Source organism: Girardinichthys multiradiatus, chromosome 23 (assembly GCF_021462225.1).
Source record: "Girardinichthys multiradiatus isolate DD_20200921_A chromosome 23, DD_fGirMul_XY1, whole genome shotgun sequence".
NCBI lineage: Eukaryota > Metazoa > Chordata > Actinopteri > Cyprinodontiformes > Goodeidae > Girardinichthys > Girardinichthys multiradiatus.
In genome coordinates, this window is record NC_061815.1 from 25,195,876 (window position 1) to 25,219,673 (window position 23,798).

The 23,798-nt window shown below is 40.5% G+C and overlaps 2 protein-coding genes across 4 annotated transcripts; one reads left to right on the top strand and one right to left on the bottom strand.

The window, feature by feature from the left end:
- Positions 1–765: 765 nt before the first annotated feature.
- On the top strand, positions 766–4,256 carry mrpl18 (mitochondrial ribosomal protein L18). The gene is made up of 4 exons (XM_047353999.1): positions 766–1,021; positions 1,097–1,265; positions 2,181–2,415; positions 4,001–4,256. Exons 1-4 carry the CDS (start codon positions 934–936, stop codon positions 4,076–4,078), a joined length of 570 nt encoding a protein of 189 aa, XP_047209955.1. The 5' UTR covers positions 766–933; the 3' UTR covers positions 4,079–4,256.
- Positions 4,257–4,283: 27 nt separating this feature from the next.
- si:ch211-203d1.3 (protein phosphatase Slingshot homolog 3) lies at positions 4,284–22,431 on the bottom strand. 3 transcript variants are annotated; one of them, XM_047353994.1, is made up of 17 exons: positions 22,274–22,431; positions 19,882–20,037; positions 17,196–17,233; positions 16,919–17,108; positions 16,058–16,173; positions 15,877–15,945; positions 15,157–15,222; positions 12,495–12,677; positions 11,951–12,044; positions 11,708–11,836; positions 11,422–11,468; positions 11,127–11,273; positions 7,918–8,118; positions 7,602–7,797; positions 7,401–7,493; positions 7,221–7,316; positions 4,284–5,585 (listed from the first exon to the last, which is right to left on the bottom strand). In XM_047353994.1, exons 2-17 carry the CDS (start codon positions 19,927–19,929, stop codon positions 5,448–5,450), a joined length of 1,851 nt encoding a protein of 616 aa, XP_047209950.1. In that variant the 5' UTR covers positions 19,930–20,037; positions 22,274–22,431; the 3' UTR covers positions 4,284–5,447. The 3 variants fall into 3 exon arrangements, with proteins under 3 accessions (XP_047209950.1, XP_047209951.1, XP_047209953.1); XM_047353995.1 differs by having other exon boundaries at positions 19,882–20,051; positions 22,274–22,426; XM_047353997.1 differs by lacking the exon at positions 22,274–22,431 and adding an exon at positions 19,216–19,226 and having other exon boundaries at positions 19,882–19,984.
- Positions 22,432–23,798: the final 1,367 nt, after the last annotated feature.

Here is a 23,798-nt window from a genome sequence, read left to right on the forward strand (position 1 = left end):
TCAGCTATCTTGTTTTTTATGATTACTACAATATTGTAGATACTGTCTTCAAATTTATATGTATAGATAAAAGTATTCACTCCCCTTGAACCTTTCTGCTTTTTGTATTTTGGGATTTTATGTGATGGACCATCTCAAAGTAGCACATACTGTAATTGTGAAGTGGAAAATATATCATAGATTTCAAAAATTTTTACAAGTAAAAGTCCTAAAAAGAATGCAAGGTATGCAGTTGTATTCAACCTCATTTACTCTAATACCCCTGAATAAATATGTGATATTACTGTGGTATGTTATTACTAGCTTTGCACATCCAGGTGCTGAAACTTTTGATCTAAACCACCTTGTTGTAGCTCTGGGTCTATGTTTATGGTCATTGCCTAGAAGGTTAACCTCTGCCAAACAGGTTTTCTTCAAGTAAAACCATCTTCATACCAACACTAAACTAACTCCCTTTGAATTACGTCGAAAAGCATTCCCACACCACGATGCTGCCACCACCATGTTTCAAAATGGATGGTGTTCAGGGCAATGTAGGTACAAAATTTTTTATTTTGGTTTCATATGACCATAAGAGTTTGTTCTACAAGTAAACAGTTGCCTAGCTGTCTGAAGCTACAATTTCAGAGAGTGGAAATAGAATGTTTTTTTTTAATGATTATTTACTTAAAAACTAAAGCATACATTTTAAATGAAAGACTATGAAAATTCAAACGTCTGTTTCTGTCCGTGCTTCTTTTTAAGTAACACCGACTCAAGTGAACCGGATATTATTGGAGTGTCAAAGATGGCGCTCCCCATGTCACGGTGAAACCTTACAGAACAGCGTGTTGGAAAAGAGACGTTGGTTTGAAACTATCTACGGACACAAAACGCGCTTCGACATTAATGAATAAAGTAGATTTGACTCTATAGGCGGAACAGAGGTCAGAGATGGGCCTGAGTGAAATTAGTCGTGGTGTTCGGCTGTTGTTGGGTCACATTCAGCGGTGTGGTTCTGGTGTTGCTTCAAAGCACACAGGTGAGTCAGAAAACAGTTAATGTTGCTGTCACGGAGTCGCTGCTACTAACTGGTTTAATTCTTTTACTGTACCAGCTCGCTGTTTGAGTCAGGCTGCCGCTCGGCCCGAGCCCACCCCGGAGGAAAACGAAGCCGTCAGTCCGAACTTTGTGAACAGAAACCCGCGGAACCTGGAGCAGATGGCGCTGGCTGTGAAGGACCGGGGCTGGAAGACCACCTGGCCTCACCAGCAGTTCTACCACAGGTACAAACAGTCCAAATAGATTTATGGATCACCTCTTTGGAGTTTGAAGAAGAGGGAGTTCCCAGTATGTAATGTTGAGGTTTTTCTAATGCAATCATAGCATTTGGATCTACTTTGACCTAATATGTACCTCCAAATATTCACGGTAATGTTTATAGATGATGGATATTAATTAATAATGTTTCATAAATCCCAAGAAACCTTTGTTGCATCTCTCAGGAACAGGAAAAATAAAAGCCTTAAAGTTAATTACAGGAAATTCCTGGTGGACATTAGGAGCAAAAATCCAAGAGTAAATGTGTGCAACATACAGTAACCATTAATCATAAGGTAACAGTAAATCATCAGGAAAAAAAAGTCAGATTTTCTGGATTTGATCTGCCTATCACACATCAGACCTAATCAAAGGACATTTAGCCAGTTTTGTTCCCTGGCTGATTGACTGGTGCATTTCTAGTTATAACTACATTGTTGTGGTTCTATGTTTAAACACGAATTGTATGATACATCTTTATGTAATCAGAAAAATAAGCAGACTACTTAAAAACTCTGTGTACGTAGATGGAAAAGCGTCTTTATGTCCGTTCCATTGATGTTGGGACAGTTACAGTTTGTATCCACTCATCATGGATGTGAATACCATATTAATTCTGGATTCTTCCTGATTTATTTGAACTCTTATTTTTTCCAAGTGAAGGATTGTATAATTTCAACCCTGTGTGAATTAGAGAAAACCCAAAATGAATTTAAACTTCTGTACCTAAATTCTGAATAAATAAAGTATGTGGTTTCATCCTGAGAAAAGAACCATTTAGGAACAGTTCAGCTTCTAAAAGTTAAAACTTTACTGAAGCCGTATCGCATAAACACGTTTAAAAACTTCGCACCATCTCTTGTTTCTTTCACCTTTTTTAGGTTGATGTTCTCTCGCAGCCAACATCACGTCACAGCAGAGGTGTTCTCCTGCACCTCTCCCGTCCCGGTGCTTTCCTGTTCGACTAAAGAGTGGGCCGTGAAGAAGGAGCTGGCTTCCACCAGCGGCGTGGCGGCGTGTCAGGCTGTAGGGGAGGTGCTGGCGCATCGATGCCACCAGGCAGGCATCACGAGGATGGTGTACAGGGCGATTCCTTGGACATACCGCTCAGATGCAGTGAGTATTCACAGCAACTTGTCTTCCCTTCCACATACATTCTGCGATTTCCACCAAACAATTTTTACTACTTTGACTTAACTTTTTCTAAAAATGATTTTTCTAATAGTGGATAAACAGGGCAAACCTTCAGAGCCTAACTACTTCCCTGTCCTCTCAGGTGGGAGTTAGAATAAAACTTTAAATGACACAATACATTGGGCTGTTAATAAACGCACCAGCTTTTTAATATCTTTTATTATTGTTATACAATTAGTTGGTTTTTTTTCATAGTTTTTGTTCAAAAAGATTTTTGCCATCTACAGCTGATCACATCACTCACTTTACTGTTCGGTTGAACTCCAGATTTTTCTTGTTCCAAGAAGACAACAATAAAACAGAAATTTAAATATCACAATTTGTTCACATGGTGTGAATTTCAGATAACAATGTATAAATTGGAAATGAAGAAGAGAATGAAGAATGACATAGCAGTCTAAACTACCAACCCTGCATGGATTTAAACTTCTTAGGTTTCTAGGGTTTGAGCTAGTGTGAACTCATCCCCTTGGCTTATACAGTGCTTTTCTTTTTGTCACACAGCAACATCTAACACAGCATTTCAAGTGGGGAAAAATGCAGCAGGACAATAATCCAAAGCACAACAGGTTTTGGAGTGGCTTAGTCAAAGTCTGAATATAAATCTTATTGAGGTCCTTTGTCATGACCTTAAACAAGCCATTCATAACATAACATTTACATAACAAATTGCATCTGCAAACCGTTCACCCACGCGTCACCAGACTTCCATCTGCATGATACAACTGGAACTTGGATTCATCCATGAACATCACTTCTCCAGCGTGCCAAGGGCCATCGGACATGTGCATTCGGCCATGCGAGTCGGTTCCTACGCCGGATAGCAGTGAGATCCAGACCGCGGTGAGGGCGCCGAGCATGCAAGTTGGCTTCTCGTAGGCGGTTAAGGACAGTCTGAGGTGTGATGCGTTTGTGGTTCAGACCAATAGTCTCATCAGCTGTGTGTGTCGCTGGTCTTAGCCGATCCCGCAGATGGACGAGCAGGATGTGGCGATCTTGTGCTGGGGTGGTCATACGTGGCCGACGATGGTGAGGTCAATTTGCAGTAGTGCCAGTCTGTTGGAATCGAACTCTTAACCGGCCTATGGTCCGATTATGGACATCGAGCCGTGCAGCTGTTGCTCTGGTGGATATCCCTGCATCCAACATGCCAATGGCACGCTCCCGCATAACTTGTGACATCTCAGGCATTATGACTTGTGACAAAATTTGACATTTTGGGGTGGCCTTTTATTGTCCTCAGTCCAAGGATTGTCCAGTTCTCATTTTGTCTGATCACCCACTGGACATGTCCCACCCATGCACTGAATAAAAAACAACTCACTGAGTAATGTTCACTGACACCAAGTTGGATTAAAAATTATACACAAATCAAGATAAATATTACTTTTGTCAATAAAATGTCAGCCAATGCTCATTTACAGTTGTTAACTCCACATGGCAACAATATTTTACTTGGGGCGTTTATACTTTTGTTCAGTGTATTTTCATGTTTTTCTCTTTGCAGGTTCAGGCCTTCAGAGGTGCAATGAAGCAGGGAGGAGTCATCCTCAGTGAACCCAGAAGGAAATACATCGGGACATAAATTCAAACATCATCTGTCATTTAAATTGGTTTTATAAACTTTCATTGTATCTATTTTAAAATGTTCTTTTGTCACATTACTGTACAGATATTTCCATTAGACACTAAATGGCAGAATTAGGAGAATGTGATCAATAATGTCATTTGTATCTAAAGAATAAAATCTACCTGATCTCCTGTGTTTTGTTCACGGAAAGAGTAAATGGTTGGGGTGGCATTTCTTTATTTGTCACTCTGAATGTTTCGTAAACAAGAGTGAGCTACAGAAAGCCAAGAACTTACCAGCACAACAGATCAGCTTCGGCTGCAACTTACAGTTACCAATCAGATCACGGTACAGTGTAGGGTTGCTTCAGGCAGTGTGAACAGTGTGGGATTATAAAGTGCATGTAATTGATTTTAATTGTGCACATGCAGGTTTAATGAATTAAGCTTGAGCTTGGTTGGACTCAAAAGAATAACACCAGCATGAAATAATGTTCCACATCAGCATCTGGTGACCTCTGGAGTAGAAGCCAATAATAAAGTTCATATAAATACACAATAAAAGTAACCCTGAATGATTTGGTCTCACAGGCTGGAATATAAGCACAGCAACATGCACCCAGGTCACCAGCAATTACACATGGATACCTATATATATATAAAGCTCAATCTCTGAAAATCACATTGATGAAGCCATTAAACCAAGTAAGAAACTAGGAAAGATACAAGATGGGGCCATCTAGTAAAAAACAAAAACACCAGCCTATATTCTCAGGTTGAAGGCACTCATGCAGTCCAGGAGTATACAATAGAATAAAAATAAAATGGTCTACAGTTGTTCCTTACAATATTTTTTCTTCAATTAAATATATTCACTGTCACGTAGAAAAACAGTTTGGCAATCAGGCATGTGCCATAAAAACTGGCCTTTAACGTGGTCTGTAATGCACAGCTTAGATACAGGAAAATCCTTCCATCAGAGACCAAGGACCATTTTTTGGGAGGAAATAGAGAAGTGGTAGTTTAAAGCCTCGTGTTTACCAGGGAATGGGAGATTACAGGTATTGCATAGATCTCTGCAGTGTTTAAGGGAAAGCTTCAGGAGGCAAGAAGGGGCCTCTGTGAGTCCTAATGACAACACTTTATAACCATAATACCACTTTGACATCAGCAATAGGAAATCCTGCCTGTCACTGGTACAACAATACTTAACACACAACCTCATTAAAATAAAACAGGTATTTTTAGGAGCTCAGATGTGCAATGGAAGTTCGTGAAACACAAAATACAGCTTCAATAGAACTACCTTGGCATGTTTCCTGGGTTCAACAGGATTTCCTTTAGTGAAACCCCTTTCTCCCTGATTGTCCAGCTCTTTGTTCATTTTAGTGCTTGCTTTGACCACCATCCGGCAGGGAGCGCGGCTCTGGTGACAAATCAACGCATGCTTTTTGGTGGGCGAGCCCCCGTCGGCCGTGGCTGTTCCTTCGCTGCTTAGGAGAGCGCCTCGGACTGCCAGAAAGCTTCAAACAAAATAAAGAGTTTGTTGTGAACATCTATATTGAAATATACAGGAAATCTACGTAAAAGGAAGACATGGGGATGATATGCAGCAGAATGTCTTTGAAAACCTTTATTAGTGGAAATGCATCAATCCATTTTGGCATTAACGGCACAGACCTCACTCATTAAACTAAAAGGAAAAAAATCCCTGAAACCTCTTTCAAAGTCACATAAAATTATGGAAATGCTCTACTTGAACATTTTACACAACCTTTCAGTGACCCGGAGGCAGAAACGTCTGTCAGTAGATGTTTTTCAGCCAAATTGGTTAAAATAAATTGCTTTTGTATGCATGTTTGGGTTTTTTGTCATTTGTCCAGTCTTCCCAGCTGTCTGATTTGTACAGGGGACTCAAAGAGATTATTCTCAATATTTTTGTTTTAAATTAAATAATTTATATGCTCATTCTTCTTTGTACTATAAGTCAAGCTCACTCAGATGAGACGAGGGACGTCTGTGAATAACAATTTTCAAAATTTGCCTTAAGTCCAGCTGGAAGATGAACCAACAGGTTTTTTGCAAGATTTCCCAATATTACCTCCAGCATCCTTATGCCTGCTGAAGAAAGGCATGCCCATAGCATGATGCTGCCACCACCATAATTAACTGTTGGGATGGTGTACTAACGTCTATGAGCAGTTATTGTTTTCATGTAGGCTTAAACGTAATATTTTGCAGTTATCTGACCAGAGCACCTTCTTCTACATGTTTGCTGTGTTCTTTGCATGGCTTCTGGCAAACAGCAAACATGACTTCTTACGGCGTTCTATCAAAATAGTCTTTCTTCTTGCCGCTCTTACATAAGGGCCAGATGTATGGAGTCAACGACTAATAGCTCTCATGTCAGCAGATTCTACCATATGAGCTGCGGATCTCAGGTGGGAGAGTTACCATGGGCCTCTCGGCTGCCTGCTGATGACCTTCTTGCCCCGACTGTCAAATTAGGATGTTGGCCATGTCTTGGTAGGTTTGCAGTTGTGCCGTACTCTGTTTCCAGTTTAAACAATGCTGTGTGAAATGTTCAAAGCATTTAATGTTGATTTGTAACCTAATCCTACTTTAAAGTTCTCCTGGTGCATGTGCTTCTCATGATAAAATCTGGAAGAATTCAAGGTATATAAATACATTCCCTCTTCAATACATAAACTAACTGGGAAGAAAACTATTATATTCATAATCACACTTTGTGTTTGTGACATTTCCCCAAAGAGGAATCAGAGGAAAGCTCTCCCCCAGAATAGTTTTATCAACTTACATTTCCACAGACGGTGCAGAAAGTTTTTACCTCTTTTCAAATTCAAAACAGAAATGGACCTTAATTAGCATCAGTCTGTAATTAAAAACTAAAACAACTTTCCTTGTGGTCCCTTCGTACAGAATTTTCAAGCTTTGTTAGCTAATTTTAAATAATAATTAATTACCACATAAGAAGAATCATAGCTGGGAATATTCAACCTGTAGACTCTCTGAATCTGGATGTTTCCAGACTATTCTAACAAGTTAATTTCGCTGAGATTCTTCTACAGATTTTTCTCACAGCCAATCAGTTTTATAGAGCAGAGTTAAACGGTAAAGAGGATCAGCAGTTTATTTACCGGCTCATGTCCCTTATCCTCGTCATCTAGTTCGCTAATGGATTGCATGAGGGAGAAGAGGTTCATCCTGCCACTGCGGTTCACACTTGAAGCAACCTTTGGATTAAAAAGATGTTTCGTAAACCATCAGTGTCTTCAGATGTTCTGTGTGTGTGTGTGTGTGTATCTTAACCGGCGTACTTTGTCTGGTTCATTTATAGTGATAATGGGACCTGGTCCTTCCTGCCTGGCAGACTGGAGGTTGTCAGATTGTGGAACTGGTTCTCCAAACACCTGAAAGTGTTTGAGAAACAAACTGAGGTCAACCAGCCAGTAAACATAAAAACTACAGGATTTAAAATGTTGATTTTTCTTATTGTTTTTTAGAAATGATAGAATTACCTCTAGGTTTTCCTCTGAATTATTTTTCTCATCTAGACTGATGGAATCTTTTTCATCTGGACTGTATACATCATCTTCCTCGTCTTCATCCTCGTCTTCATCCTCGTCCTCCTCTCCTGGCTTGTCGACCGGCCCTCCCTTGTCCTTTCGCACTGACTTCTGTCTTGGCTTCCAGAGAGCGCTGTGACGTTGCTGGCTGCAAAGATGAACAAACACACATCACAGCTCCTGTAAGAATTAGTCATTCCAGACATCCAAGCACAAAGAAACACTTCTTTTGATAAAACATGGCATTTCACACAGCATCAGGTCCCACCTTGCGTTGAGGATCCCGCTGTAGGTCTGAAGCTGCTTCAGAAAACCATCGTTGGGCTTGACGATGGAGCGGCGATCCCTAACGTAGGCCAGCGCCTCCTCCAGAGCCCAGTGTTGCTGCTTCATGGCGTAGGCGATCACCGTGGATGCGGATCGAGACACTCCCATCTTACAGTGCACCAACACCGCCTCTCCACTCTTCCTGTGACACGCAGAGGAGAGGCAATGACTCACAGGTTCAAAGTGCAACACATACTGAGATACTGCATGCTGGTGAACCTTTTGATCAGTCTGACAACCTGAACTCTGAGTTTCAAACATCAGACTTTGAAAAAGTCAGTCAGTCAGTCATTTTCTATACTGCTTCTTCTATAGTGGGTCACAGGGAAACTGGTGCCTATCTCCAGCTGTCTATGGGTGGGAGGCAGGGTACACCCTGTACAGGTCGCCAGTTCATCGCAGGGCAACACACAAACAACCATGCACACACTAATTCACACACCTAAGGGCAATTTAGGGAGACTAGTTAACCTAACAGTCATGTCTTTGGACTATGGGAGGAAGCCGGAGTAACCGGTGAGAACCCACGCATGCATGGGGAGAACATGCAAACTCCATGCAGAAAGACCCCCGGCCAGGAGTTGAACCCAGAACCTTCTTGCTGCAAGGCAACCGTGCTACCAACTGCACCACCGTGCAACACCACTTTCAAACAGTCACCATTTTCTCTTCCAGTGCTGATGGTTCAGTAAGGATTTGCAGATAGAGCAGCTCAACTATGCTATACTTAGGGAAAAATCATTCTCTGTGACAGCTCCTTATTTTTAACCTGCAGGAGAGACTTTGGTTGAAGTAAAGTATTTTATAAAAATTCAAAAGAAGTAACTTAAAAAGTAAAAAAAAAAAAAAAAGGTCAAGCGACATTGAGTCCACTTCATTTTAATTTAAAAAGGTGGCCTAGTTAAAGGAATTACCTTAATACAACCAACATTATAATGTCAAAGTGTGCCACAGAGCTTATTATGTGCTTGCCCAGAAGTGTCAAATAAAAACAGCACAAAGTCCAAAGTACAACATATCTCGCCTAAATGCTATAAACATTATACGGGCCGGCTCCTCACCTGACTGGAAGACTTTTGTCTGGCTAATGGGCTTTGCAAATTCAAAGAAAATATCCCTAATGGCTACCCTAATGGACCACATCATCAATATTTGCAGTTGCCCTTTAGAAACGTTATGTATTTTGTAAAAGAGTTGTCTTCAATGGCATTTCAAGAAAGCACACTTATACGAGTTTGTTTCCACCATATTTGTTACAGCAGTAAAGCTATCCCAATGATTTATTAGGTTCATAGACAGCAAAAAATACGTTATAAATGTGGCCATATGTTAAGCTGCAATTGTAAAAAAAAAAAAAAAAAAAAGTAAACATGTCTACTCATTTGGCTGTAAACAGGTTTAACATCTAGATGAAGAATCTGGGCTCAATTGAAAACACGTCAAAAGTTTATTGTGGATTTTCTCTAATTCTCATGAAGTCAACATTTTGAATGTAGGCTTAAATATATAAACACTTCACTAATATTACGTTAAAATAAAAGTGATTTAGCAAGTTGCAGGGAATTCATGTACCTTTTGTAGTTTTCAACAAGTTTTAGAATAATTCTGGCTCTTTATTGGACCTTTCCAAGTTAATTTAGGTTAGTTGGTTTCCTAACATAAATCTGACTTTTAGCCATAGTCCATGAATCTTGACCAGATTGAGGTTTAAGGAAGATTCTTTGGGATCATTGTCCTGTTGGTAAACTGTCATTAATTTAGCTGATGATTTGAGAAATAGTTTAACTATTTGGAGATGGCCCTCCTTTATTCCACCCCTTGCACCTTGAGAGTTGTGTCAATACCACGGTCAAATAAACAGCCCCACAGCATTATGCTACCACCACCATGCACGTTGGTACAATGTTCTTAAGTTTTAAAAGCCATGCCTTGGTCACATTTAACACTTCATCATTGCGGAAACATGGTTTGTTTGGTCTGACTATGAAATGTTGCTTCCATCTGACTGTCCTCCGCTGGTTCGACATTGGGTCAAGGGGGTAACAGGTCCAAGAGGGAAATCCAGACATCCCTCTACCTGGCGACATCCCCCAGTGCATTCTGGAGATCTCAAGGCGTTCCCAGACCAGACGGGATATACAATTCCTCCAGCAAGTTCTAGGTCTTCTCTGAGGTCGGCTCTTGAGAAATGTTCCTGAAGGCGTTTGGACAGCTGCAAATTTCAGACAAGACTGAAGGCACTGATTTTGAAATCTCTGTTTGTCGGCACCCCTGTATGGAGGAAATTTACTGCCAAAAATCAAGAGCACATATTTTCAATTTGAGAGCAGGATTTAATTCTGCTTGTACTCAAACTAAGCAATGCTTGTACTTAAAACTTCTACTTTCTTTCAAATATACTCTGTTCTCTCTCAAATCTTTGTTTCTGCGCTCTGATCTATTGCTTCTTGCATAAATAACTTCTCCTGCTTGCTTCATCCTCCATGCGCGTAAACTTGCTCGCTGCTCGGATCAAAACTATGCTCTCAAGTTTCTTCCCTGCTCTGAAACTCTTTTTGCTCTCAGATTGAAGTCGTATCATCTCCTAGCAACCATATCAGCCAATAGAATGACAGTGTGCAACTGCTAGGTTGCTAGCTTAGATGGGGTGCGATTGTTTCCTTCTACTGACTGCGACTGTAAGTTTGAGTACAAGCAGAATGAAACCCTGCTTTCAAATTGAAAATATGTGATCTTGATTTTTGGCAGTAAATTTCCTCTATAACCCTGTCAGTCCATGGTGATTTCAAACTGGAATACCAGAATGTTCTAATTTATAATGGGTTTGTTCCTAAGTGGTTCCTAGAAAGTACCTGATGCAAATGTTAGTGGTGTCATATGTCTATATAATATTAAAATGTTGTGAAGTTGTTAGTTGTATAATTATTCTACCCTTAAAATAATGACAGCTCAAATGCATCAATACAAGCCCAAATTAATATATTAATCCCTGCTGATGAGGGCACAGAAGTTTCTGACCAGCAAGGAAAGTGGTGGGACAATTGCAGCAACAGCATGATTCCTTAAAATCATGCAGGCCTAAATGTAAAATTTAGGTAACTATTTTAAACTGCACCCTGAAGCATTTAAAGTTTGGTGACTTAGCTCCACCTTGCAGAGTTGATGAAGTTGTATGTGTCCGGCCAATGAGAGAGCAGATCGGTGGCCTCCACGTCATATACTCTGATGTTCATGTAACTGAAGGATTCTGGGAAAAAATTGTCAATCTCCCTTGTGACATTCAGGATGTAGCCAATGCTGAAAAACACACAGAGGTAGAGTCACGTTAGTGACTCAGCAAAACAAAAGGCATAGTTCTGAATTATACACATCATGAAACAATTGGCCAGAGTCATGGAGACAGACAGATATGTGGGGACATTTGCAGGCAAGAACAAACACTAACTTGTTTTTCTGCAGCTCCTCACAGTTAGCTGCGTTCCACTCGGAGCCCTGAAACAAAATAATTTAAAAGAAAAAGTTACTAAAACAGACCAGAGGGCGGAAAGGGCCTGCAGAGCTGTCTTCCCTTTCACCGATAACACACAATGTCCCACAAAGGGGAAGTTACAGTCATATGACAACATCCTGGCGAAAGCTCGCTTCTGTCAGTTTGTTGACCACTGCAGGGAAAGCCCTCTATATAGCGGAAAGTAAGGTTTACTACAGCTTAAAGGTACACAATCACGTACCAGGTAAAGGTAATCAAATATTTTTGAAGGTTTGTCCATCTGAGCCATGGTAACCAAGATCTCATTATCAATGTACTCCTTGTAGGGTCTCATGTCAAACCCTATCCTGGTCTCCAGAGCAGTGTGCACCTGCAGAAGCAAATGAAAAATTAAACAATGGATGCATTTGCATGTTCATTAATTATTTAACCTCCCTGCTGATCTAAAAACAGCAGACCAACTTCCTCTGTCTACACAGCTTACCATTTTGGACGTGAGGTTGTCAAGGTCTTCAGTCCTCATGATGTCTCTTAGGTGCTCTTTGATGAGCCTTTCATTGGAAACTCTGTCTGCAGAGCTTTTTAAACAAGAAAAGAGAAGCTTTAACGCAAGGTAGCATGTTTGTATTGAACAACAGGATTAAAAGACAAAATTATACCTATTTAAAATTTACAGCAGCATGCAGAGGGGGAACATGACATGCTAAAAATCAAGTAGTGAGCATGATTACAAAAACATTAACATTGAACATTAACCAACATTGAACATTAGCCAACTTCGATATATGTATGCATCGCTGCACATTTAATGTCATTATTTACTTTATCTAGCCGCAGAGTAAAAGCTGTTTATAAATCTTTTGTCTCTAAAGGATTGCTTCGATAAGATGTTGCATGCATGACCTACTTGTTGTGGAACAGCTTTAAATAGTTGCATTTCAAATTGTAACTAAGATAGTTTCCTGGCTGCAGAAGTGTTTCAGAACACTGATCCAATCTAAAAAGAAGCTAAAAAACAGGCCTCTAACCTCTGTCCATTACTGTCCCTGCGCACTGACTCCAGGTCGTTCATGGCCTCCCACTCATTCAGGCAGAACCGGTCGGACTCAATGCGCTTGGCATAGTGCTGGGCCCACTCCAGCCCGCTGCCTGGGATTACGGCTGCTTTGACTGCCCGCTCGCAGCAGCCGTGCAACACCTGCAGGATTGACCTTAAAGGAGTCGAGACAGGGTAGAGAGTTAATACTTGCTGTTAGCCAAGCAGACAGCTCTTATCAGAGGAGCAAATGTAAGAAAGATTACAGTACAATCTATAGGCAAATGGGAGTGCATTGCAAAAGTATTCATGCCTCTTAAACTTTTTTTTTACATCTGGTCAACACACAACAAGGACATACAGGGGTTGGACAATGAAACTGAAACACCTGGTTTTAGACCACAATAATTTATTAGTATGGTGCAGGGCCTCCTTTTGCGGCCAATACAGCGTCAATTTGTCTTGGGAATGACATATACAAGTCCTGCACAGTGGTCAGAGGGATTTTAAGCCATTCTTCTTGCAGGATAGTGGCCAGGTCACTACATGATACTGGTGGAGGAAAACGTTTCCTGACTCGCTCCTCCAAAACACCCCAAAGTGGCTCAATAATATTTAGATCTGGTGACTGTGCAGGCCATGGGAGATGTTCAACTTCACTTTCATGTTTATCAAACCAATCTTTCACCAGTCTTGCTGTGTGTATTGGTGCATTGTCATCCTGATACACGGCACCGCCTTCAGGATACAATGTTTGAACCATTGGATGCACATGGTCCTCAAGAATGGTTCGGTAGTCCTTGGCAGTGATGCGCCCATCTAGCACAAGTATTGGGCCAAGGGAATGCCATGATATGGCAGCCCAAACCATCACTGATCCACCCCCATGCTTCACTCTGGGCATGCAACAGTCTGGGTGGTATGCTTCTTTGGGGCTTCTCCACACCGTAACTCTCCCGGATGTGGGGAAAACAGTAAAGGTGGACTCATCAGAGAACAATACATGTTTCTCATTGTCCACACCCCAATATTTGCGCTCCTTGCACCATTGAAACCAACATTTGGCATTGGCATGAGTGACTAAAGGTTTGGCTATAGCAGCCCGGCCGTGTATATTGACCCTGTGGAGCTCCTGACGGACAGTTCTGGTGGAAACAGGAGAGTTGAGGTGCACATTTAATTCTGCCGTGATTTGGGCAGCCATGGTTTTATGTTTTTTGGATACAATCCAGGTTAGCACCCGATCATCCCTTTCAGACAGCTTCCTCTTGCGTCCACAGTTAATCCTGTTGGATGTGGTTCGTCCTTCTTGGTGCTATGCTGACATTACCCTGGATACCGTGGCTCTTGATACATCACAAAGACTTGCTGTCTTGGTCACAGATGCGCCAGCACGACATGCACCAACAATTTGTCCTCTTTTGAACTCTGGTATGTCACCCATAATGTTGTGTGCATTTCAATATTTTGAGCAAAACTGTGCTCTTACCCTGCTAATTGAACCTTCACACTCTGCTCTTACTGGTGCAATGTGCAATCAATGAACACTGGCTACCAGGCTGGTCCAATTTAGCCATGAAACCTCCCACACTAAAATGACAGGTGTTTCAGTTTCATTGTCCAACCCTGTAGATGTTGGAACTAAATGGCTAATTTATGGAGAAAAGAAGCTGGAAGCTGCAAAAGACTTGAAACTGGGGCAAGAGGCTCACCTTCCAGCAGGACAATGACCCTAAACACACAGAGCTCCAATGATGCTCTGTATTCAAGTTGATCTTTAGCTATTTTATCAAAAAGAATGGGCAATAACTTGAGCACAATCTGCAAAAGCAGCAGCAGCAAGCAAGAAGAGGAACCAGTCATGGTTGGGGGAAAGTGTAAACTAGGATAAAGGCAGAGTCTAGTACTCTGCCAAATCATTTCTCTGCTGCCGATCCATAACTTAGTGGTGTTCTCTTATTCTTTTAGGAGAGTCCTGCTGTATTGTGCCTTCCCAGACAAATGAGGTGCTCAAAAGACCAGGAGGTTTATACGTCTTACATTTGTTGCCTTCACCTGACTTTAGATTAAACTGATTGCCTACTAGTTGTGAACTACAGCACACGTAAAGAGAGCCATGCACTACGTTTGGTACATTTGGCGATGCATTTCTTTTCCAGGAGGTTGTTGACTAGCTTTACATGTAACAAGAGGAAAAGAGTTGATGCTTTTAGTTGCTTGTTGGGGAGGGAGCGATCTGAAATGCTGCAGATTCATTCTAATACTTGTTGTGTTAGTGGGGGAAGGTAAAAGTTAGCAAAACTGGAGCCTAAACGAACTTCACATTTCTGCAGAAAGAAATTACGTGAAATCACCACTATTCCCCCCCCCCCATCTACAGAATGTGGTAGCTTGAGACAAATGTGACATTACCACAGACCAATGGTTAATGCAAAGTGTAAACACACCTCAGGAAGAGGTTTAGAGTAGGGACTTGATGGCTCTTTTCCACATTTTTTTATTATTCCAGTTTGACACAGTTTTCTGAGAACTGACAGGAATTAAAAAGAACTTAAATGCCTGAGGGTTAAAAATGAAATCTAAGCACATTCTGGCCTCTCCCTAAGACTCCTGATTATTATAGATTTAACATATTTTGTGTCACCAGCACTCACCACATGGTCTGCATGGAAACTGGTTTAAAATTTTTGGTGTCCTCAGCCGACGTCACACTAAAACCACTGCAAAAAGAAGACAAAACAAAATCTGAGCTGTGATAATAAACTCCACAGAAGAGACAGATAAGGAAGAGCACTAAGGAAAGAAATCTGATAAGAAAGGACTATTGGAAAAACACAGTCAGCTAGAAGGGGCAGGAAGCAAATAGTCAGGGCAAATATATGACAGTTCTGGTGAATAAAGTGAAAAATGTAAATGTGAGGGCAGTGAGAAAGAAGAAAAACTAACAAAGTGAGAGGTGTGATCTGGCCTTATAAGGGGTGAACACGCTGCAACATGACAACCAATTAAAGCATCTTGTTTGACACTCATCATGTGATTGCAGATCAGTTAATACACAGCAGTCAGTCCTCAAATCATGTGAGCCTGAATGTTTTAGCCCTCTTTCACAGTGCTCCTCTGCAGACATTTGGATACTTGATGCTTTTCATACAACAGCAGAATCACATAGAACAACAGTTAGAGCTTTTATTTTCAGTGAAAACATGATCTTCATGTTTATGTAAGAGTCTGAGGGAGAGTGAGCATGTGTAATTTATAACAAATGAGTCAACTCTATAAATAACACGTCATCTCTGGAAGAAATCCCAGACACCAGGCTGCAGACTGGTTTCACTTCAAATCCTCTCTCCCTAAATCTTTTAAATGTCTCTTACCCATCTCCATCCAGATACACTTGTGTGTCACTCCATACCGGCAGAACCAGGCCAATAGTGCAATGAGTGCTGCAAAAAGACACGTTTAAGTAAGGAATTTGGATTTGACAGGGTTAAAAAAATGTTTGCTAACCTGTGCACCGCATATGGAACAGTACACCAGCATCTAAGTCACCCGCACCTGTCTGAGCTGGGGAAATCCATGCCCAGCAGAATGCTCTCTTGTTTGCTTGCCAGCGTGGAGACGACGATCAGATACCTGACTCTGACCGGGCTGACCGACTCCAGCTCCACCGCCTGCGTGACAGAGGGCAAGAGCAGCGAGAAGGACAAGACTAGTCAGTGCAAAAAAATAAAAATGCTTCACATGCAACATGGCGCCTGATGGAACCAAAACATTTATCTGATTGTACATGGTGTGAAATATCATGCACAGGCTTCTATCCTTGGAAAAGAATGAAATCTGGGAGGAGAACATCAGGATAAAGGAGAACAGTATTTTTCAGATCAGTTTTCTGTCACACTTGAAAGTTTATCGCAATGCCATCAACACATCAATCATAACGAGTTGTAAACCTCACAAACTTTAGCTTAGTGGGTTTCCAAATATGTGTTTTGGTGGAGCTGAGATACAAACAATACATGGGCATATGGTGGCTACTGTTATCAGTGTATATCAAAGTTATGGTCTAAAGAGCACTAAAGATTATACCCTTCCCCTAGTTTAAAGTGATTGTAATGAGATGCCAGAGAATCTGTTTAACTGGCCCTAAAATTATGCAAAAGGTCTTATGAATACTAAAACATAACTATTATAATATAGCCATTATCCATGACAGTAATAATGAATTGGCATCAGCAAAGAGTTTTTGCATCAGTACTTAACCTTGGGATAATTGCAGCTAGTTTAATACATGCATAAGCCTAAAACTTGCATTATTATGATCCACACAGGAGGTATTTTAACGAAATTTCTTCCCATGCCTCCATTTTTCAGGCTTTCCTAATCACATGTAACATGCATTTCGGCAGACGGGCTCACCAGCTTGATGTTATCTTCAGGTCTGAGCTGTTCTAGCATGGCGTGGAGGTGTCTGTGCTGAGTCTCTGATGCTCCAGTGCCTTTTTTCACAGGAGAAGTCACGTCATGTGAAGAAGTGCCATCTTTGAGACCCCCAGCGTCAGCATCTTCCAGCAGAAGAGCAGCTCCTTTAACGAATGCAAAGCTCTCTCTAGACACAGACAAACGGAGAACAATTAGTTTCACACTGTTGTCTTCAGAAAACTGTTAGGTTTATGGGAACTGAATAAATATCTACCTTTTCTGAAGTCGTCCTCTCTTTTGAAGGCTTTCATCCTTCAGAATAAATGCAATAAAAACAACCTTATGAGTAAGGTGGCAAAGTAATATATATACACTGCTCAAAACAATAAAGGGAACACTCAAATAACACATCCTAGATCTGAATAAATGAAATATTCTCATTGAATACTTTGTTCTGTAAAAAGTTGAATGTGCTGACAACAAAATCACACAAAAATCATCAATGGAAATCAAATGTATTAACCAATGGAGGCCTGGATTTGGAGTCACACACAAGATTAAAAAACACTACAGGTTGATCCAACTTTGATGTAATGTCCTTAAAACAAGTCAAAATTAGGCTCAGTATTGTGTGTGACCTCCATGTGTCTGTATGACCTCCCTACAACGTCTGGGCATGCTCCTGATGAGACGGTGGATGGTCTCCTGAGGGATCTCCTCCCAGACCTGGACTAAAGCATCCACCAACTCCTGGACAGTCTGTGGTGCAACGTGACGTTGGTGGATGGAGTGAGACATGATGTTCCAGATGTGCACAATCGGATTCAGGTCTGGGGAACGGGCGGGCCAGTTCATAGCTTCAATGTCTTCATCTTGCAGGAACTGCTGACACACTCCAGCCACATGAGGTCTAGCATTGTCCTGCATTAGGAGGAACCCAGGGCCAACTGCACCAGCATATGGTCTCACAAGGGGTCTGAGGATCTCATCTCGGCCCTCCAAAGAAATGCCACCCCACACCATTACTGACCCACTGCCAAACCGGTCATGCTAAAGGATGTTGCAGGCAGCAGATCGCTCTCCATGATGTCTCCAGACTCTGTCACGTCTGTCACATGTGTTCAGTGTGAACCTGCTTTCATCTGTGAAGAGCACAGGGCGCCAGTGGCGAATGTTAATGATCTCGAGCTTGTAAGGTTCCGTCTTTTTCTTTCTCCAAATGCAATAGTGGTCACCTTAACTTTAGTTTCATCAAACCACAGGATAGGTCTCCAAAACGTGAGTGAGGGAATGCGCAAATCGTAACCTGGCTTTTGGAGTAATGGCTTCTTCCTCAATGAGTGGCACATGATGAACTAATTTAACTATTGGGAAATACAATCTCTAAACCATTTAGGGTTGTCATGCATTTCACACCAAATCATGTTCTCTGGGACACAAAACCAGTCTCCTTCCTATAAGGTACGACGGCTCGACATTCCCATGCTTTTTATACTTGTCTGAACAGATCGTCGTGGCAACAGCAGGAATCTGGAAATTGTGCTCAAGAAGGAAACATATTTGGGGAGGTGCACAATTCTTTTCCTGATTTCTTTGGATTTTGCCATGCTTCCACACAAGGAAGCAGTGTGTCTGAGTCATGCCTTAAAAATACATCCACAGGTGTGCCTCCAATTAATACAAATGTTATACATTAAGTTATCAGAAGCTCACAAAGCTATGAGACCATCATCTGGGCTTTCCCAGATTGCTTAGCATACGTGTAACCTTAGTATATGTAAACGTCTGACTTTGAACAAAGACACAGTTAATTATTCAGTCAGAAATATTTTGCCCAGCATTCGTTTTCATGCACAAACATTTTTCCGTCTTCTATCGATGCTAGTTTTTACAATACAGCTTGTATATTTTATATACTGCGGCAAACTGTTCATTTTTGTTTTTTGCTTATATAAAATCATTGCACTAATATACACACTGTTTTAAATGCTCTCCAGTCATATGTCTTTTTGATTGAAGCGAACAAATGAGAGAGCATTTTTTTATGTTTTTCCATTGCACTTGTGAAGAAATAGAACAAACACAATGAATTATCTATATGTATGCACTGCAAAAATGGGAGATGAAATTTGGGTTAAACCAGACAGATAAACAGCTAAATTATAGAAGAAGAAGAAATATAAAGAAGAAACATGGTGCGAGAAAAGAGAAGGGTGTGAGAAACAAGAGAGAAGTAGCTGTAGCAATGGAGAAAAAGAGTTCACAAGGAAAGAAACATAAGACAGTAACGTTACCTTTTACGCAACTGACAAGTCCAGACAGAGTCAAGAAAAGAAAATTAAAGAGATGTGGGCAGGAGCCAGGAGAGGAACGATGAGGAGAGTTTGAGGAAGAAGAAAAAAAGGAGAAAACAACAAGTTAAGACTGTTGGTGATTAGATTCTGTGACAAAATGTGCATAGAATGAGCCTTGGAGAAAGACTCAATTCATTTATGGTTAGGTGGACAATGATAAAGGACAGAACAGTCAGACTTTAGCCATTATTTTCATGATAGTGTGACAGAGAGTAAAATAGAGAAAATAGGAAACAGTGGCCAATGATAATGCATTAACATGATAAAATGCATGTATTTAACAGCCTCAAAAAGCTTTCATATAGAAATAAAGCTATTCATATGCTTTGATAAATGGTTTCTAGATTATGATATCTGTGGTAACACTTATCAGCCAAATTAAATCCCTGGCAAACAAAAAAACAAAAGGGCTCATCGTCCTCTGGGCAAACTTTGTGCTGGTATCCACAAAAGGACACATACAGGGGGTGGTTTTTCCCATCGACCTTAAAGGTCTCTGCACAAACACACACACACACGCTCTGATCTTTGTGCAGATAAAGTAAACAACGTAATATCTGTGGAGACGGTAAGTACGGCAAGGCGTGGGGACGGCTAGAGACTCACCGGGGAGGTGGAGCCGGATGGGATCCTGTGCAAGGTCAAAAGAGCCATTGCACAGTATAAGTCTTACTCCAGCGAGCCAGTGGTTTCTGGCAGGCCCAGACAGGTTCTACAGGTTCCTCAGCCAACAGCCAGCCGTTGGTGCTTGGGCACTTTTTTCTGAAATGGCAAACCTGATAATAAGATTACATTACATGCACTAAATAACACTCGCCCAAACATATCCTTTTGTTTACTGTGTTTTTGATTCTAAACACTACACTATCCAAAGTTTTCAAAAGAGCTAAATCATTGCATCTTTTAGCATAGCCTAGATGTAACCTTATTAGAATATACGGTTGAATATAAAATGCCGGGGCATCCCAAATCAACATTTCTGTCACTGTAAAGAGGTAGCTGATTTAGTAGGACAGACCCAAAAAACCCATAAAGCTGCTCAAGAAATTTTTTTTTTTCTATTGTAAGTAAGATGTGAGCAATTTGAACTATACAGTTCTTATGTGAGGCAACAAAAGAATCTAGAGAAATGAATGCGCTAATGCTATGGGTCATTGTTTTAAAAGATCAGATGATGGAAATCTGCTTCAGACATCTCTTAATGGGCACATAAAATACCCTTCTAAATACATAAACTCTTTAGAGTTGGTCTACCAGATTGCCACACTAACAAATACATGACCTTCATCTTAGAGTGGTCAGAATAAAACCACTCTAAGATGGTCTTTACAACAAAAACTTATTAGTGCATTCAGTCTGTGCAACATTGCAACTGCAAGGGAATGCTTACAACCAATATTTAGTAGAATATACAGTAATATTTCAGGTCCCTTGCAATAAAACTCTGCTTTTCAATACTATATTTGGTTACATGGACTTGAATTGTCCTCTATGTTCACACCTGATATAGAGTATCATAAGTAACAATAATCAACAATAATATAACAATGTTATGCTTTCCTAATATCCTGAAGCCCTAGCTTTGATGCATAAATGGGGATTATCTTGTATTTTCTGATAGATTTAAACCAACTCCTTCCATTAGAGAACCTGCAGTACATTTTGTCTTTTTTACCCATTTTAGTCACCAATTTAGAATCTGTCAAAATCAGAATTGGCAGATGAAAGTAAATCAAAAATCAGTATTGGCACGATCAACCTGATCGGTGCATCCTCAACAAAAGCCTTTCCACTGTCACTCTCCTATATTTCTAATTTTATTGAATGAGTGTCCAGAAAAGTCATGAACAAACATTTCCATTGATCCTAGTTATCAAACAACACAGTAAAATTCAGGTTATTATTCAAATATGTTAAAAAGTATTTCTATCTACGGAAACCCAGCAGATTGGATTGAGTCAGAGACTTGTAGCATTCGCTCCTCCTGGATAAGCAAGTAGCGACAGTGGACAGTCGCTTGCATCGACTTTGTAGCAATCCCTCATACTGAGCATGCATGTAGCGACAGTGGAGAGGAAACCTCCCTTTTAACAGGAAGAAACCTCCAGCAGAACCAGGTTCAGTGTGTCAATGATATGATATATGATATGATATCTGCCGCCACAACAGAATCAAGTTAAAAATAATATAATACATGTATTTATAGAAGGTTCCCTCAATTTAGAGCTGCAGGTTTTAGAAAAACATGTCATTGCGATGTTGTTCAATTATCCAAATATGATATCAGTTGCAGTTGTACCATCTTGACTCATTAAGGCTTAAGAATCATATGCTGAGGTTTCCAAGGACAATACTGATAGGTAGAATGTAAATGCATGGCAAACACTGCAGTCCAAGCATTCTTTCAGATAGAGTGCAATACAATTGATTTATTTAAATGTATGCCATTTGGGTAAATTTCAAAACTGACAAAGCGAAGTAAAACTTAAAAAATGTATTGCGTTGTATGCAGAGGTTCACTCATACGTTAAGAAGAGAGTTGAGTATTATCATAGAATGACTATAACAGGGCAGTTTATATCAACAGATGACAATAAATACTGAAATGCCTGGCCAGATTTCCCCGTTATTCATGCTAAGCACAGTGTGTACTGTGGTCTGCTGCCCATCACTGTATAAACAGCGGAGCAGCGCCTGCCATATATGGCAGGAATTACGCGTTTTATTCCTCGGTATACCGCTGATAAAAAATACTACATTTGGATTGTTAACATTTCGCTTTTTGTACACAAACTGTGTGATATTCACAAGTGCGCTGAGAGTAACTCCGTGGTTCGTCACAGCAACAGAACGAACACGCAACAAAACAGCAGCGGAATCTGTGAAGCCAGCAACAAACAGACCGAGCGGAACAGTCAGGTTTTTACTGCTGCTGGGGCTGCACTCTCAAAGACAGCAGGAATGTGTATCAGTTACTAGAAATAAGCCCATTTCCTACCTTTCCAGACTGGGTCCTCCGCTCTAATTTCCTGTTTTGGCGTCTGGGTATGTCTTCCGTACCCAGAGCTCCTTATTCCGCCCTCTGCTGCCGTCGACAGACCATTTACAGCCGAGCGAGCGGCCGCTGCTCCACTGCGCCGGGCTGGGCTTGCCATAGAGGCAGGAGGAGGAGGAGGAGATGACGCCACAAGTAGGTAGCATTAAAAAATAATTAACCCGTTTAACAATCACTTTACTCACTTTCATCGGAGACACTGTGGAAGGAAACTTTCAGGTATTCATTCCATTTCACATTTTTCAAATTACAAACAAACTTTCATTTATCTTATTGGCAGTTCATGTGACAGAGGCGAGGCTCATAGATGCGAATGTGGAACAAAAAGAGAGATGTTTTCAAAATCCATTAGTCCATTATAGTTGCCGGTCTTCTGGGGTGTTTGCTCCAACTGCTTTACACGTCAAGATGTGAATTTTTGTGCCGATGCTTTGCAAAATGTCTCTGTCAGGTTTGATAGAGAGCATCAGTTTTCAAGTCTTGCCACACATTCTTAATTGGATTTGGGTCTGGAATTTGACGCTGGAGAAAAACATCACCACATGATGCCACCATTATGTTTCACTGAGGAAAAAGCGTTTCCAGAGTTATGTGTACTGTTAATTTTATTATGGTCTCCTATGACCCAAACCCCATATCTCTTGGACTTCTGAACTTCTTTTGGCTTTATTTTATCATTGGCTTTTTTTTTGGTCTCTCTTCCGAAAAAGGCCAGATTTGTAGCGTGTCCTAATGACACTTGAGTTGTGGATCTCTGCCGCCCTTCCAAAGTTACTTACTTAGGCCGCTTAGATGTCTTCCGGATTAATGCAGAGTAGGTAAAAGCATAATTGCTAATACAGTTTTTTCTTTTGTTGTAATAATTAGAAAAGATTTTAAAAAGTTGCAAAAACTGACAGAAATAGCATCACAGTTCTGTAACTAGTGACAATAAGGGTCAACAAGGGGAACCTATACTGACACAGCAGAAATGCACAAGAGTTGGCTGCTATGAATGCAAAGCATATTCAGTTAAACTGCTCAATTTGGTCAGGCCTAAAGAGCACCCTATATTATTAATTTTATTTTTAACAAAAATGAAAAAATTAAGGCACAGAAAGAAATAGTAACGTTTAACACGAAAGCCTGGAAACCAATCGGAAAGGAAACCTTAAAAAAAAAAAAAAAATATATATATAAACAATATTATGGTGAGCAATTAGTTAAAAAAAAAACAAAAAAAAAAACAAAAACAAATATTGTGATAAAAAATACAAAAATAGCATTAACACAACACATAAATATTTACGTCCCTTTATGACAATAATAATAATGTTATTAATAATTGACTTGGTATTAAATAAAGGTGTAAGAGTTGAGGGGTAACGGTTATGTTCAAACAAGTATTTCAATCATGAAATCCCTCCTTGTGTGTGTGATTTGTCTATTTTTATTATGCATTTATTAAAACGTTTTTTCGCTGAAGGAA

What these genes read in the sequence shown, in the direction of transcription:
- mrpl18 (XM_047353999.1), top strand. Translation starts at nt 934, where the DNA reads ATGGGCCTGAGTGAAATTAGTCGTGGTGTTCGGCTGTTGTTGGGTCAC. An exon ending in TGTTGCTTCAAAGCACACAG is followed by an intron (nt 1,022 to 1,096) that starts GTGAGTCAGAAA and finishes TTACTGTACCAG; the next exon opens with CTCGCTGTTTGAGTCAGGCT. An exon ending in GGACATACCGCTCAGATGCA is followed by an intron (nt 2,416 to 4,000) that starts GTGAGTATTCAC and finishes TTCTCTTTGCAG; the next exon opens with GTTCAGGCCTTCAGAGGTGC.
- si:ch211-203d1.3 (XM_047353994.1), bottom strand. Translation starts at nt 19,929, where the DNA reads ATGGCTCTTTTGACCTTGCACAGGATCCCATCCGGCTCCACCTCCCCG. An exon ending in GTTTCCATGCAGACCATGTG is followed by an intron (nt 12,678 to 15,156) that starts GTGAGTGCTGGT and finishes GACTCCTTTAAG; the next exon opens with GTCAATCCTGCAGGTGTTGC. An exon ending in AGCGGGATCCTCAACGCAAG is followed by an intron (nt 7,798 to 7,917) that starts GTGGGACCTGAT and finishes TCATCTTTGCAG; the next exon opens with CCAGCAACGTCACAGCGCTC.